The following is a 17879-nucleotide window of genomic DNA, read 5'->3' as shown; positions in this document are numbered from 1 at the left end:
TTAGCAGCGTACATTTAAGATCATTTATAAATTCATTTGTTAATAATAGTGCAATGAGTTGCTCACATGCAAATATGTTAAGATCATATGATTCAGCAATCCCAACAAGAACATAATGTTTAAAATAACATGATGCATATGTAACGGAAAAGCATTTATGTTTTCTGCCGTACTAAATAAATAAATACGATTTACAAAAATCAGCACAATACAGTGTATGAAAAAATTGATATATTTGTGGTCATTATTATATCAAGATTGATGGTCATAACACGTCTTAAACAGTTTACAATAATATATGGACTAGTGCCTGATGGAACTTGTTATTGCACGATTAAAGTTGCTGTTATCAGACGCCAGTAGACTTTGATCTTTACACTCGTGTTATCTGTCGTCTTGTCACAACACGTGACGCCGTTCTGTGCACAAATTAGAACAACACACACTTAATTACTGATAAACTTTTGTCCATGAAGATAACACTTAGATAATGGCAGTAAATTTGCTACTATTTCGAAATAAAACTAACCAAAACAACTTAATTACACATTAGTGTTAACGCTTATTTACGCTGAAAAATTATTTTAAACCGATTGCTTAAAGTATACCCTTATATCAGTTAACATTTCAATACAAACCGTCGTTAAGCTGACAAAGTAAACAGTGTACATGTACACCATATCACGTTATCAAGCAAAGTCTAAATATAGATTTATATTTTGCGCATTAACTTCACCCAATTCACCAGCATAGTACATTCGGATAGGAAATCTACCTGTGCTTTACATATAATGTATCGTAAGATTTTGTAGTGTTACACACTGTTAACAAATATAACTGTTAAAACATAACCGATATACAAAATACGAGTATGTAGGTTCTACCTTTCATCATTTTAAACTCTACACAAAACACATAAAGTCTTATAATATCATAAAAATACAGGATGGGATTAACGTCTTTGAAAGGTAAGAGTTATATTAATTCTCGTATATTTCCACAAACGCCCGTTTTGTAGTATTTTGTAATCGTATTATAAATATTTCAACGATATCAAATATATTTACCAATAGAGAAATAGGTAAACTATTACTTTAATATTCACATAAACTGTTATGTATTTCCAAATTATAAAAGTACTTATATAAAGTGTATTTCAGATTTTAACTTTTAAATATTCAGCCTGTCACCACTTACTTTGTAAAATAGATTCGTTCTGTTTTGATAAAAATGGTGATTTAAGTGATTCGGAACGTGAGAGAAAATGCTTAAAATGCACCTATTTGATATGAAATTGCTAAAAAAGCTAGATTGTGCACGACTGTGTAGACATAAAAATATTTCTGGCATTGCAAGCACTATTCAACAAGAGATAAAAGTTACCTTGACATTGTGCTTAATTTATTGCTTGTTAGCTTGAGATATGTTGCACTTTCCAACATTTCTCATGAACAGACACGTTTAAACCGAGTCTATGATTTACAACTATTTGTTTTTTTAGATTTCTTTCTAGACCGTTTTACCGTGTATTTTGATTTTAAATGAAATTGCGATTTACACTTGAATAAGTCTTTTATAACATAACGTTACGGTTTATAAATCTTGTAAACACACTCTTTTTCACAATCTCAAGTTTCAAATAGTAAAAAGAAATCGGTTATGACAACTGACATCTCAAAATCAAAACCGTTTTCACAATAAACACGCTTATAAAGCAATAAGATGATTCTCAAAATGTGTGCATATAACAATCCTTATGATGTATATGTATGTATATAAATTGTAAACAGCTAGTAGTACTTGACAAAACTTAATTTGCTACATGGAAGTGGACACTTCAAGTTTCCTCTGTGACATCACTAACACAATCATCAGTTTAGAGTAGTTCTTGAAGAGTCGATTGATATAATTACTGAATGTTACAATGTTTTCTTTATCTCCGAATAAGGGTTTTAATCATATGTAGATTTCCGCTAAATAAGATACATTCAAAAGTATCCGTGTATATTAAGTGGTAGTTTAATCAGTCTATGTTAAATGTGTATATGAAACACTACGGTTTATATGGTTTATGAGAAAAAGCCATAACAGATTAAGCCTGTGAATAAGAGATAAAAATACGTATATGCATTGTATCATTTTCATTTTAAGATATTTTACACCAGAGAATCTTGACATTTATTAATCTGAAGTTAAAATAGGGACAAATGAAATCTTTGTGTATTCCAGATGTTCGGCGTGTTCAGGTCAAGGCGGAGTCGTTAGATGGAGTTAAAATTATGCGAGAGCTACACACAACAAATTTTGATAACAAATTTGATGATCGGTACTGGAGAGTTAGTGACATTCATATTATTGAAAATGACAAACTGAGATCACAGTTTGAAGAATACAAAAAAGAACTCATCGAACTGGTGAGTTGAAATTTAAAAACAGGTACTTTTAAGCAATTGTTTTAACAAAAGATTCAACAAAATACGACTTAATGGTTTTCCATGTCCTTTGTTTGCAAATAGAATATCTGAGGGCAATTGCTCAGGCGGGACTACGTTTAGGCCTACTCTTGTTCAGAAAATTGCCAAATTTCCGAATGTACAGAATCCGAAATTATCATAACATCAATAATAATGTTACATATAAAGTAATATCTTGTTGTTTTTATGCCTTTAATTTGTAGGGACGATCGTCCGACACAGTCGCAGAGACTCTAGCTTTTTCAGCTGAAACAGAGAAGTCTTGCAAGGAAATTTGCAAAGAAGGTTACAAAGTCGGCTCGAAGAAAAGACATGTTTTAGGGCATACCGGAAGCGGTGTCCATCTCGTACGCCATTATGACATTCTTACAAGATATCTGATGTTTCAACAATACTCATCTCCGACATATATAGTTGTTTATAAGGTATATAAATTAAGCGTTTTTACTTTTTCAGACACGATAATATCCTTTCAAGACTTTTAAGTGGACATATCATTTATGTCAGACGTATTATATAGTGAATCCATGTTATTTTAACAGTCACGTCTATGCGCTCATTGAGCATTCGTTTTAAACCATATTTAGGTTATCCAACTTGTAAGTTATACTTACGCCCTGATTCGTTAACTGGGCAGGTCTGAAATTTTGTAATTAATATATTAAATTAGTGTTTTAGTTTCTCGCTCGAGATTGTTTAAAAATGAAATTTACCGTTTATTATATTTGCTTTTACGATGAATCAAGTTATCGCTGTAGCATAAACAGATTAATAGAAAGCATATACTTGATTTCAGACGTTTCTTGGGAAGACAAAACCTATTGTCCCCCGGCTCCATAAGGATGATCATTTTGTTTCTCCTTATATTGGCTTTGATTCGCATGTATCAGCAAGACACATTGAAAGAGAAATGCCGATTTGCGAAGCACTGAACTGTAGTTACGTACGTTTTATCTTTTATCATATTTTCTTTTCTACCGAATGTACTTATGTCTTGGTTGTTCACTTATAAGGGGAGACTATGTAAGCCGCTGGATATTTAAGTTGCTAGAGCCGCAGAACGATATTCCGAGTTTTCAATTAACACTTTCTCTGACTGGTAAGAAATTCGATAACGAATTTCAATAAAGTGGCGGGATAGTGTCACGGTCTATAATTGTTCAGTTATTAGAAGACAAAATTTGTAAGCGGTCAAATAGTTCAGTCGGCAGAGTCGCGTCACGATATTCGGAGGGACATGGATTCGAGTCCCAATCTGGCTGCACATTTTTCTCACCCTGTGACAAAAATACCATAAACCAGATTCTATAGCCATTTCATGTTTACTTTTTGTCAATCTAACTAAAGTTCAGATCTACTTATATTTTCCATATAAATCTGATAACCACCTTTCTTAATTTAATATTCGGATTTCCCGAGAAAGCTATTTTTAGCCATGCAATCAAACCGGTTTTCACAGATAGGCATTAGGAGAAGAATCAAAATACCGTTATTCATGGAAGTTAAACAAATTGTTGATTTTTGTTAGAAAAAAATGTTTGAAGTAAGTTTTAGCAAATCATCTTGAAATAATAGAGTCAATTTTTAATGGGCAAAATTGTTTTGCCAGTTTACCTTTCGGCTATATGGACAACGCCATGTTTGTTCTCGCAATCGTGAAAATTACCTAGTCAGTATTGGTTTCCCAAGGGTTAAATTCAGAAACCGCATCGCTTTCAAAGTAATGAAAGCTCGCCAATTATTGGTTGGTTGAAGGACCACGAGAAGATGACAACCTATGGGTGGATGTCAGATCCTAATGCTTAGCGTTATTAAATATGATTAATATCAGCTCTAAATAACGCTTCGCTTTTAGATTTGACCGTGACCAAATACGAAATCATTTCTGGAGTCCTTACACACAGCCAATCATCGGCGAGCTTTCATAATTTTGAAAGCGATGTGATTTCTAATTTTAGCCCTCGGAAAACCGATTCTGAGTAGGGTAATTTTCACGATTTCGAGAACTAACATGGCGTTGTCCATATAGCCGACAGTTTAACTTAAAAAACAATCTTGCCCATTAACTTTAGAGTGATTTGTAGGAGAATGGTAGTACTTTTATTTAACGAAATCAAGTGCTTTGTTAGAAAATGTTATTTTATTCTATTGGATTGCATCCCAAAGTTTAAACATGTAAAAAAATGTTCGGCAATGTAAATAATATATCTTTATCATTACAGGTGTATCTGTACGAATTTGATCAAATTTCTTCAAATCCAGTCAAGCATCCACGCCAGATATTACCATATCTTATCATTCAACTCGAAAAGAAGATCCCATCTGTACCAGAAAATCCTTTTCTTTCTGTCGGTAGTGATGCAACGCGGTCAACATGGGAAGTCAAGGGTGAAACCAGGCGTGGCTTTAGGTTTATGTTTACTAAGTCTGGACTAAAAGGAAAACATAAAGTTTTTAGCAAAACTTCAGCTAATTTTGGGTCACATTTAAAAGGACAAATTCTAGAAATGCGTACAAAGTCTGCAGGATCGGTATCTGATGCAAAACCACCCCTTTTACAAAAGATCAATAACAAATGTGGCAATAGAAACGATATAGAGTCTAAAACAAGCAAACCACCGGATTTACAAAAATTTACATCAAGATCGAAAGAGACAAATTCTAAACATGTTAAGGTAGTATTATGCAAAGAAGTTGAAATACCCAGTCATTTGCGAACTATACAACAACTTACTAATTTAAAGCCGTGTGTTAAGTTGAAGCGACTCAATATTGGATGTTTGAATATGTATAGGCGTAAAGTTAAAATAAAATCATCAGTTGGAAATGAAATGAAGAATATGGGACCAGACATCGATGTTTTTTCTAAAGGATCATTTTTTAATGTATCAGATGTTACAACATCAAAACAAGATGACAAAATAATATTGAGTCAATTAGAAGAAGCTCCTGCAGACAGAAGTTCAATTGACAATCGTATTCCACTTGAAGATATGAGCAGCTGTACGGAAACATCGACATTCAATATCTGTGACATAACAAAAGGAAGAGATAAAACTTTAACATTAGCAGAACACAAATCAGCAAAACTGTCTTCTTCCCAAAATTTGAAAAATCAAAGCCAAGATTTAAAAAGCAAAACAGACGGTAAAAAGTTTGACAATATGTCACCAAATGAGAGAACGCTAGCGGTGAAAGATCCGAGAATCGAGGTAACATGCAAGACTTTACATGCAACACCAAAATTGTCCCCAAGCACTTCACTGACACATAGCAATAACTCAAATAATAAATCAGATTCTCTAAGTGAGAATGTTCATGAAATAAGATCCATATCTTTGTCAAATACAAAAGGATTAGAAAAAAATTCGTTAGCGGATGAATCTTTTATTGATAAACAAATAGATGATGAAAAACGATCCGTTCCATTAGAAGAAAGCAAAAATGCAGTTCAAGTTGATAACAAAAACCATGCTAAAGACTTAATACCTAATAAAACCTTTAGTAATAGCGATTTATCGGAACAGAAACAGAACGGTTCCAGTAACAATGTTAACATATGTGGCGATGATATAAATGACGTGTCTGTGATAACCGATAAATCGTCGACAAAACAATGTATGTTAGAAAGTAAAAGTTGTTCCAGAGATGAAAAACTTGGGTATATAAGTGATAAATCTGTTGATAAACAATTGGAAAAAAATGAAAATAAAGACATGCGCAGCCTAAGGAAGCAACCAAATGATTGCAAAGACAAAATTGTTAATAGAAAAACGCTTTCAACAAGATGTTCACCAACAAAAACAAAGTTTGGTGAATTTGAATATAAGTTAGATAAAAATAAGGAAAAACAATCGTGTTATTTGAAGGTGAAAAATAAGATGGATTCTATTCCAAAAAAATACGAAAGACAGGCACCCGATACAAAAACAATAACTCAAGAGTACGATTTCATAGATCAAACCCTTGATCAAAGTCAGGAACTAAACAAGCAAAAATTAAAAAATATTAGCAATGACGGTTTTGTTGCCAAAGATAAAACTGTAAGAAAAGAGTTAATCAATCCAGAATTAAAGTCCTCAAATGATCATGCTTTAGGACATGATGATAGAAGCAAAAATACATATTACGAAACAAATGGATCTCTGCGTGTAGATGATATCTCAATGGCAAACAAAACAGTCGAGTCTGCCAAGACGTCCAAAAGTTATTCAACAAGTTTGGTTAGTTCTGGTAAGGTTACAAACTTAATCAATATTGATAAGACTAAGTGTGATCCCACACAAATTCAGACGCAACATAGGGTCCTTGAAAAAAGTAAATCGCCTGTAGCAGCAAACGCTGCACCCGATATGTTAAACATTAATCCTGTTCTTGTGTCAGCACAAACATCCACATACTCTATGCAAGACAGTAATGAAACTATTGCTAATGAAACTTTTAAAGATATGTTATCATCGGAAAACCAGATACGCGTTTATCAAGAGTCAAGTGTGAAAAATAAAGATGAGCATTTCATGTCAGAAATGACGACTTTCTACACAGACAATGCATCATGTGTAAGATTAGTTGAGCAATTTCCCGATAACGTCCCTCAGACTCTTGTGGTAAATCCAGTGATTCGAACGTCGTTTAGTGCCAAACGAACCGTTCCTCCCGTTAGTGAAAGAACACACTTAATTCCAAGTACTATAAATATTGATAAACAAAACAGTAAACCCATAAGTAATACCAATATGGCACAAGCGACTTCGAACAAGTCGTTTAAACAACAAGCTAAGATATCGGATGATAAGGATCTGACGCTTAAAAGTGGAGACTGCAAGACATACACTATAAAAAACGACCAGCCTATCATCAAACCTAAAAGTAAAAATGAAAATAGTAAAATACATATAAAGCCAAAAAAGACGCTCACACGAAAACGTAAGGCAATAGCTGCTACGGAACTGACAACAGTAAGTGATGCTCACAAGAAAAAACGTGCATATGTAAATAAGTCGAATAAAGATGCATTACATGAAATAAAGAATACGCAAACAGATTCAAAATTGAGCAAATCAGCTTCTCAAGAAATCAACAAAAAAGAAAAAGATTCCAACGCTCCGTTTGTCATTTCTACTGGTGAACATAAAGGGTTGTCTCAGAAAAAAGTAAGTGAATCTAGTATTCCTCGTGGCGTTAAAGACACAAAGATTAAATCGTCTCCAACTAATGATACGATTGAAAATAGGTATAGAAACAAGGCGGTCTGTACCAGAAAGGAGAAAATTAAGAATCAAAAAATAAAACTTCACCCCTCAAAAGCAATAACGGAGCAAAGCACAAGTGATTCGAAAAGTGTAGCTATGCCTACATTGAAACACTTATTGACTGGTAATCGAGCAACTGCATCCACTGGCACTGATATTCCTAAGGAGCATCAATTGAAAAACGAAATCGTTAAAAGTATAGAAAAAATGAAAACCTCTAGAAATGCTGAGTGTTCAAAAGCTGAAAGGGAAAGGGAAATACCAAAATCAGTTGAGACAAAAGAGCTTGCATCATCAAAGTCATCAAAGCAACAAAAATGTAGTCAAATTTCAGTGCCAAATCTTTCAGAACAAACACCCCAGCTAGGCCATCTTGAAAACCAAAATAACGTGAAGATTGATTTGCATACAGCAGATCGGGTTCGATCGTTTTTAAATTCAAAAGCTGCTGTAGCTATGCAACACAGAAAATCTGTTGAACAGAAAAGTGAGACAGACGAAGATATTGATAATACAGGCTTCAAACATGATACATTTAATGAAAGTAACCTATTATCGACAAATGGCATTCAAAGTAGCCCTGTTAATCAGCAGTTTGAAAAGATTGAAGCAAATATTAGAATATCTGACGAACACGAAAACCAAGATTCAAAACATAGAATCGCAGCAAAGGAATGCACACACTTTGCCAAAGAAAAATACAAGTTACAAAATACTTCAAAAGAACCAATAAAATGCTCAAGAAAACACGTTTCAAGAACAACAAGAGGGGATTCTTCAGAAATACATGATGGTGATTCACAAGACACAATTATTGGCGGTGTTCCAAATTCACCAATTTTACCGCTAACTCCTTTCTTGGTATCTAATGAAAATACGAAGCATTACGAAAACTGTGTGACAAATTCAAAAGCAACAGTGTTTCAGCCAATCAATTCAAATGTTATAAAACAAGAAACTTTAGACGATCGAGACCAATTCAACGCTGTGACAAAGGATGGAATAGGAAATGATCATGTACGTCCAAAAGAATGTCAGTCAGAATCAGGCTCTGTTAACCAGGTATCATCAACTTTAGAGTGTCATCAGGAATTGATTTCTGCAGAAAATATTAAAGAGGAACCAGTTGACCAAGAGTTAGTAGGAATGCATGTAACACCGGTGCCAAATTTTGAGTCACAACCTGTGAAGCTTGAGCCTTTTTCTCCCGAAACATCAACAACCTTTTTCCCTAAGATTAGAAAAGAATTAGCGAAAGGGACAGCTTTGCTTGATGCTTCACAATGTAGAAGCGCAATTGTAGACACTTTAAAGGAACTTTCTTTTGTTTTGAAATTCCTTACCGATAGCAATGTACAAAATACGAAACGAAAAGAACAAGCGGCAATGGTGACAACACAAATGTGTAACGAATTATCTAAAGAACGATTGAATGTGACAAAAACTACGGAAATAGGACCAATGCTGAATGCAGGGCACGACATCAATTTAAAAGACGAACCAGAAGAATCAAGACATGAAATGGTGTCTCAAGACCATTTGAAAAGCTTTAGCTTTATACCAGAAGACAGTATATGTCGTCCTGTTACGGAAGATCTTAGTTATGAAAATTCAGTCAGTGATCATGGATTCCAATACGATTACATTTTAAAATCCTCCGAAGATGAATATCAAAGTGCGAATGAAAGTTATGCAGCAGACTCCCCTTTGAAAGAAACAGAGCTAGCAAACATATGTCAAACAGAAAATAAAAATATTGATACATTAATTACAAAATCTACTTCAATAAAAGAAAAACAGATGACTGACCAACATGAAAAAGATGAGCTTCCTCGTTTATTTGATCCAAATGAAGAGTCTGATATAACAATTCTAGAACAATTTGGAATTCCAATAGAGCAAAATACTGTACAAAGTCCTTCGAATATGTTTAGTAGTCATGTCTATTTTGAAAAAGAGCCGGAAAGTCATGCAGACCATTTAGAATTACATGGTGTTAAATGTGCCGAAAATATCAAGATTGAAAAAGGAAAAGATACAGAAAGTGCAATGGTAAAAACAAAACCAAAGCAGTCTTTCAATTTTAAATCTGGGATTTTGAATAAGGGCCTTAAAGAGAGAAAAAATATGTTCGATCTGAAAATTAACGCACCAAGATCTGCTGCGGTTGGAACTGTAAAACAGTCAGATAATAAATCAGACCTTCAAATGAAAAACGTGACAATAAATAAGATAGCAGGAATTGTAAAACAATCAGATAGTAAATCTGATCTTGAAACTAAAAATGAGAAAATAACTGAGATAACATGTACCAACTCTAAAGTGCTTGCGAAAAAAGAAATAAATGAATCGCCGGAAAAAGAAAATCAAAATTACCAGAATGAAACAAACGATATTATGAATGAGGTTTACAAGACTGTATGTCAAAAACTATCGTCACTAAAAGAAACAGATATTCAAGAAAAAGACGATTTTTTTTCAAAAGGTTATTTTTCAGAAAAAGTATGCGAGTCTTCAAGCGATCCAGAAAATGCAATTTCTATAAAAGATACACAGCCTAAAAAATTACCCGGTGATAATGAATTAATCAATGACCAATCAATGCCAAATTTTGTAAGTTTAAAAGTGGAAACCACTGCAACACCTGATAAAAAGGATAGAATTATACCATTTGAAACTGTCCTTCGTCTAAAGAAACAACAATTCTGGAAATATAAAAGAGGAATGACTAATAGGAAATTTATAGACTACAGAGAATGTTTTCCGAGAATGTCAGAATCAAAAAGATTGACCTCTCCTAAACATGTGAACAACAAAGAAGCAGGTACTTCTGAAAGTTCGGAAAAGGCAAGTAGTGAAAATCAAAATCACAAAACAACGGAAATAAGCAAGCATTTATCTGAAACTGAAAATGGTAGCAAACAAGAATCTTCCGCTGAAGACTTCAGTCGAAAACGATCTTGCCCAGATACTGATGAAAATGCAAATCCTAAACATATGAAATATTCCTCCGAAAAATGCGAACGAAATGACACTGATCCAAGTCGTAGATCAAGAAGTAAAAGTAGTCATCGTTCCTCTTCTAGTAGACAAAAGTCATCAATGCATTCGTCTGTTGATGAAAAACGCGAATCGTCGTCTTTTTATAACAGAGGAACTTTTCCACATTCAGTACGACCACATTTTAATCAAAGGCCGTTTTCAAATTCAAATTTCAAACCATTTTATGGATCAAGACCTTATTATAATAGCAGAGGCGCATATAGAAATAATCATTCGCGCTTTAATATGCCAACGAATAGATATAGTAACTTTTCAGGAAAAGCAACATTTAACAAATCTGGAACCGGATATTTCTCCTGGCGAAGAAAGTACCAACCAAAGAGAAATGTAGTTGATGGCTTTGTGTTAACAGGAAAGGGCACTGTTCAATCTGTGTCTGAATACGCAGAGTGGACTAGATTCAAAGAACGGGAAACGCTTAGAGATCAAATCGAAAGTGCAATAAAAGATTATAGACGAACATTTGAAGACACTGCCGATGACATGAAAGGAGATGAAAAGGTTGCCAGTTATTTGACGTTTTTAACTGAAAAGCTAGATAAAATACAAAGTAAACGAGATAAGATAATTATAGAAGAAAAACCTGAAGACCGAAGAGATAAACACCGAAGTGCAAAACGATCATCTTATGAAAGGAAGAAATCCAGATCACCGCAGCCAAAAAGAGACCGCTCAGACAATATGCTTGGGAAACTAGAAAAAGCACATAATTTCTATCAGCATGAAAAACAGCAGCACGAATCAGTTGCACGTTTCAGTGGCTCCTTGGCCAGCGACAGCGACAGTTTGTCGTACAAACAACGTAGGCATGCAAGTGGCATAGAAGAACTTCTTAAAGAACATATATCTAAACATTACGAGCATTTAACTAAACAAATAAAGCAAGAAATGGACGACCTTAAAACTTCCAGGTCAAGAAAAGAATACAAGCAAAGCACATATCAGAAAGATATGCATCGCAGTAAATATGATGATAAGATGAAATACAATTATGATAAATACCACGGTCATTCACAAGAGCGATATGACTCAAAGCGATCGAGTAAAGGTGAATCCTCTAGGTCTCACGGTGATTACAAACCTACTGGGAAAGGCCGGTACGGTTCGCAACGATATGATGAAAAATATCCTTATAAAGATAAATATACAAGGAGGCATGATTCATTTAGAGATCATAACGATGATTACGATTCAAGGAGAAGAGATGACTTTCAGTACAAATCAAGCTATAAGGATTATGGTTCCGACAGGTACTATGGGGACAAGCCTGGGTACAAAAGCCTAAGAAATTATGATAACCGACACCATAATCGGAATGCCGATTATCGAAAGACATATGATTATCAGCAAAATTATGATAAATATCAAAATAGATTCCATGAAGAAAAACGGAGTTATCCGTATATGAACAAAAAGAATATTGACTATGGCAATGATACAGAAAAACCTTTTGACTTAAGAAACAAAGTTCTACATTCAAAAACATATGAGCCAAAGCATTGGTTTAGAGGAAAGTATAGCAAATACTACAACAAAGTCACTGTAGATATTAGTAACAACACTGGAGATAATCATGAAGACGATAATACTGAGACAACTACAGAAGCAAAAGTGAAAGATGAATTTGATGCAACTAAATACAGGGAATCCACGCCTGCGTATAGAGGCTTCGGTAACAGAGGTCGAGGGTTTTCCCGAGGTATTAATAGATTTAATCTTGGATACAGAAACAAATATCTGGCAGCAAAATTTTCAAGATTAAGGAATCCTCCTACGTTTTATAACCATGGAGACAAAGATTATGACAGTAGTAGCACTGTAAAAGATATCTCAGAGGCACAGAAAGGAGGGGCTGCAGTTGAAACAACTAAAGAAAAAAAATGATAAAAATGCCCGAATTACAATTGATGCGTAAATTGTATCGGGGTTTTGACATCATTTAGGGAATTTAAAACTAGGAAATAGTATACTTAATTTGTCCAAGGAAGTTTGAAATTAAGGGACAATTTATGAAATGCATTACAAATGTTTTTTACAACCGAGCCAAGAGCTTTTAAAAAGGAAAGCATTTTCTGTATATAATGACCGCCATATGAGAAAAAGTTATAACTGTTTACCGTGTAAAATTGAATTTACCCGTTTTAAAATTACATTTTGTACATGCATTTTTCTTGTTGTTTGCCATATAATATACATATAAATGTTTACCGTCAAAATATTTATTTTTAACCTGTTTTAAATTATATTTATTGTTGTTGTATATATTATTGTTTAAGCAGAATTTCTATTTAATTAATTCTTATTCAAACCGGTTGAATAGCAAAGCGCATATTTATATGATGCACTAAAAGCTTTACTTTGCACGAAATTCACTCATCAAATTAGATTTTATAACCATATTTATATATAGATATATAATGCCCGTGTCTATCAACCTTCATAGGACTAAGGTTTGATAGACTTATTAACAATAAACTGTGTTAATATTGCATTACATTTATTGCGGTTCAATAAATATATCACTCAACTGCGAAATAAGTATATGATGTAGTTTTGCATATGAAAGTATTAAAAGTGAATTTTACATTATGTAATGTTTCTCATCTATGTCTCTTTAATAATACAATACGAATAGCGCTCGGTGATAAGTGTTGTGCTTATCGGCTATACGAAGTGTCATTGTTCTACATATTTACATGTATATGACATATTTATAAAATGTCAATGAGTTCGAAGCCCTTTTACTATGAAAAGTTAAATACTGGAATAGAGAAAAAGGAATCCCTAAAACAACGTTTAAAACGGTAAAATTGAAAACGTTGCAGGGTAGGTTTGATTAAGTCTGTCCATGGATAGTACTGGAAAGTGCAGGCTACCGTCCACGCACCCACCCATCCCGGCTTAAGCAGAATTCAAATTTTAATATGAAATGGTTAAATTTTGAATTAAGAAACATCCGGGATGTTCTATACGGCGGTGGAACAGTGTGAAACTTGTGTGCCATTCCTTGAAAACGAATAAAAGAATTCACATATATGCCCTAAACGAGCCATCAATGGGCTACATTAATGAATGGAATATTGAAATGAGATCAGAGATTATGAAAGCTACATGTAACACAATCTTTCAAAAGACATATTTAAAAAGCAGCTCCAGCTGATGATTATACGGAATACTGGAACCATCCAACTAGAAAAAAAAATTAGAACTACAACAAACACAACAAGTAACAGAAAAAGCATCGAAACACGAGAATATCTGATTCGTACGAGGGGGCTTAGCCCCCCCCCCCCCTCCCCGAGTATTAAGCAGATTGCCGAGTGTTTTGATTTTCTTTCTTTTTTGTATTATGGTCAAACATAAAAACACGTTCCCTGTTGTCACAATATGAAACCCCAGAAAAAAAGAAACCAATGAACGAGCATTTGAATATGATATTTCTGTCGCTTTCCCTTTCTGTGCCGTCACGATAAGTAAACCCCAGCAATAATGAGCCTATCAATGGGCATGCTCTGTAGTGCGGGTAACTAATAACTGCACTCCATTTAACGCACTGTGCATGTATATGTATACAATTTAACTCTGACACATTTTCAACAGAAAGGTCTCCAAACTGTGATACAATGATGTCATGTTGAACGATCAATATAACATATCTGATGGAATTTACGGGTCGATTTTTTACGTCCTCCGCGATAGAAAGAAGTAAAACAGCGCAAGTCGACGTACACATTTGTTTTTACATTTTTATACTATCATTAACATCGGATAAACTGGTAAATCTTGGCAAATCACATAAAAACTATTCATCTTTTGTTTCATATTTTATATTGGCGCTACATGTACACAATACATGGTATTTTATGCAGTAACTAAAAGTTATGAGGGCGCAAGTTTTTAAAAAGGAATATATTAACTACATGGAGTTGGATGTGTGAGGTATGTATCTATTTTCACTTTGTATCTACACATTTTTACAACTTTAAGTATCGTACGTACCCAAATATCTAATATATTGAATGAATTGTAATGGATTTTCGCGTGTTAATACATTGCAGCGTTTGTCGATTAAAACTGTCAAGACTTTTCATTTGTGTAAGATATACATTCATAAGTATATATATTTATATTCCTTTTGGGTTTCAGATGTTTATTAAGTCCGAAAATTTAAAGAAAATTCAAGGTTATCCTGTAGTGCTTAGAAATGTTACTACAAAATTTGACTGATATGTGTACTTTGAATGATGGTCGCTGATTTGCCACACCTTTAACAAAAGGACGTGGAACTTTAAGTTTCTTCTGTTAAGCAAGTGTTGCATAGAAGCTTGTGTTTTTTCCAAAACTGCTTTTCGTTTGTTTGATTGATGATTTTATTTTCATATGATAAGCTGTTTTGTACTGAAAACCTAACAATGACTTTTTTTAATCTCTTTTTTAATCTTTTTTTTAGTTTAGATTAATTTTATTTTAGATGACTGGATGCAAGGCCGAAATATTAGAAGATTACGAAAAGAAGAGAAAACTACAATATACCATAAAACTATTAGAAGTCCAGAAACGAGAACAAATATTCAACTAAGATTGATATAGGACAATAACTGTGTATGATGTGCAAAGAACATAAACATCATGACGATCTTGTAAGTGAAGTTGAAACTCTCGACTTTCATGGTTAAATGAAGTCTTCTTGTAAATCAAGACACCATTATTGTGAGGTCCTTGGAAAAATCAAGAGCGTAAATGACTTCCTGGCAGTTAAATTGCGTTACCACCAAAGTTGTAACAGTTGAACATTTTAAAAGTTTCGATTCTTAAAAACTGTAAACGCACGACTTGTAAATCTAGTGAGAAAGACCATGTTAAATAGCAATGTTGGGTTCATTTTAATAACTATGCAATACTTTGAAAATTTTAAGGACAATAACTAGACTTGGTTTAGTCAAACTAGAGAAGGTATTGAGATGTGGAAATCACTCGGATAGCGTTTTATATATACTGTAGTATTATGAAGAAGAAAAAACATAAATATTATTAACAAGATGTAAAGGCATTCAAAGGTGAAATATATTTCGTTAATTTTTTAAACGAGATGAATGTGATGAATGTATTTCTAGAAAAGAAGAAATCATAACATCAGCTTAACGATTTAGGTTCATGAAGTAATTAAGTCAAAAACATATTTATTATCAATCACAAGAAATTAAATCATTCACCTCAAATTTATATTATTTACCTGGGAGTCTCCTTTTTCTGTAAAATGTTATTGACAATAAACAAGGCTAAAAGATAATGAAGTTTTAATTTTATAATCCATTATATAAAACCCAGAGTTTAATATATCTACTATGGCTCGCTTAAGGATGATGTTTAAGTAAGTTACATAATTATAAGTGACCTGGAAAATAAGTTATTTTAAGTCGAACTTCCGGTAAATGAGAGACATTTAATTAGTACACAAATATTTTTTTTTTAGCTCATTTGCAACATTAGAAGCAAAGATTTAAGCACGATAAATAAAGTTAAATAACGAAATCATTAAAACTAATAAGTGTAGAAAACTGACAAAAGTCATGGGTGATATTTGGAAATTTGTGACTAAGATAACATACAAATGTGTTAAATTACACAACAAAACGTCACTGTAACGAGTTATTTTTATGGAAGAAGTATTTATCAACATGTTAAACATTGTTTTTCCCTATGGATTTCAGGATAAATAAATCTTTCAAGAATAGTTTAACATTGCAAGATTGATGTTATTGTAATTGATGTAACATCTATTACATTTTGCTTTTAAAATGTCTTAAGTGATTAAACTTCTTTGGTTATATAAACTTCTAATATAAATATTATTTGTAACTCTTTGTCACATAGATATAACGTATTTTTAAGACAATGCATATTTAAACGTTTCGTATTATTAATACGAGTGAGTGGAGTAATAAAAAACATTTGTGTCAAATAAAACAGGACAAAACTTTGATATGGGTCATTTAAAAGTACCGTAGGAAATCATGAAAGAAGCTTACTACATGAGATATTTACAGCTGTGTGTCGACACCACGATGAACGCCAAGTTTCAGGCACATGTTTTAAAACAGAAGCTTGGTCAAAATGCATATGCATTTTCGTTCTTATGGCATGGTGATGGTTACAAAGGGTGGGTTCCACCAATCAGTGAAATAGGAAAGTCCCACAGAAGGTAGAAGTAGATCAAATAGAGCTATGATGTACGTTATTAGTATGGTCTTCACAGCCTTGGTGTGACATTAATACAGCATAACCTATACTTCAACATCCGAAGGACGAAATGAAATACCGATTTCTAAATAATGGTTTAATTACAATGAACGAGCATATACCTGTTATTTTTGCTGATATTACAGTGTTTCTTTGAATATAACAAACCCAGATATGTTCAGCTTATCTATTATTCCGCCAATATTGTGTAATTTATAATTTTATATACAGACTGGAACATACGATACGTTATAGTACATCCCAGATACAGATAATAAATTATGATGCTTTTATATTCCATCATATTGATATGTTGATTTTATTCTTTCGTCGATATTTGTTCTCATTTCCCGTTTTTATCATTTACATCTCACTCTACAGGAAGAATCCATAAACATTACGGTATCTAGATCTTGTGATGTAATATATATAAAACATTAATATTATTAATGTATTCTTGGATGCGTTTTTTAGATGTTATGCAATATCTTTAGAATTACTCTTTTGGCCACCGGCTGCTTCGCTCTGTTAATAAACAGATATGTACAATGAAACTGAAATGTTTGTTTGTTAATTACGTCAAAGCACCATCCCTCTATTAAATTCTGATGAAAGTACTTTTCACAAAAAGGGCTACGAGGCAAGAAGTAACTTTCAGCGCTGAATATTACATGCAATGTAATTTTGTACTTTAATCGCATCGACTTACAAGTTTTCTAACACAAATAGACTGAGCAGGGACCCATTTCATTTTAAGGCAATAGCCAGGATCGGTTCAAATTTAAAGGTTTTTTTCCGAATATCTAGATAATAATATTTAAAGTAACAAAATGTATGGACTGAGGCGATA

At 33.2% G+C, this 17879-nt stretch overlaps 1 protein-coding gene across 10 annotated transcripts in view; it reads left to right on the top strand.

Annotated features, from left to right (window-relative positions):
* Positions 1 to 13373, top strand: part of LOC132740760 (uncharacterized) — a 39996-nt gene extending 26623 nt beyond the window's left edge. For 8 of the 10 annotated variants that reach the window (XM_060728737.1, XM_060728738.1, XM_060728735.1 and 5 more), the window contains 4 exons: positions 2230 to 2414; positions 2678 to 2899; positions 3271 to 3417; positions 4697 to 13373. In XM_060728737.1, coding sequence (XP_060584720.1) covers positions 2230 to 2414; positions 2678 to 2899; positions 3271 to 3417; positions 4697 to 12673 — 8531 coding nt within the window. In that variant the 3' untranslated portion in view covers positions 12674 to 13373. Of the gene's footprint in view, positions 1 to 736; positions 969 to 2229; positions 2415 to 2677; positions 2900 to 3270; positions 3418 to 4696 lie in introns of those variants that run through there. The other 2 variants (XM_060728740.1, XM_060728741.1) reach the window with 2 other exon arrangements.
* The last annotated feature ends 4506 nt before the right edge of the window (positions 13374 to 17879 follow it).

The sequence above is a fragment of the Ruditapes philippinarum genome, unplaced genomic scaffold (genome assembly GCF_026571515.1).
Source record: "Ruditapes philippinarum isolate M1 unplaced genomic scaffold, ASM2657151v2 ctg2039_1_1_1_1, whole genome shotgun sequence".
NCBI classification, from domain to species: Eukaryota; Metazoa; Mollusca; class Bivalvia; order Venerida; family Veneridae; genus Ruditapes; species Ruditapes philippinarum.
The sequence above is the reverse complement of the archived record's forward strand: the minus strand, read 5'-3'. Positions and strand labels throughout refer to the sequence as shown.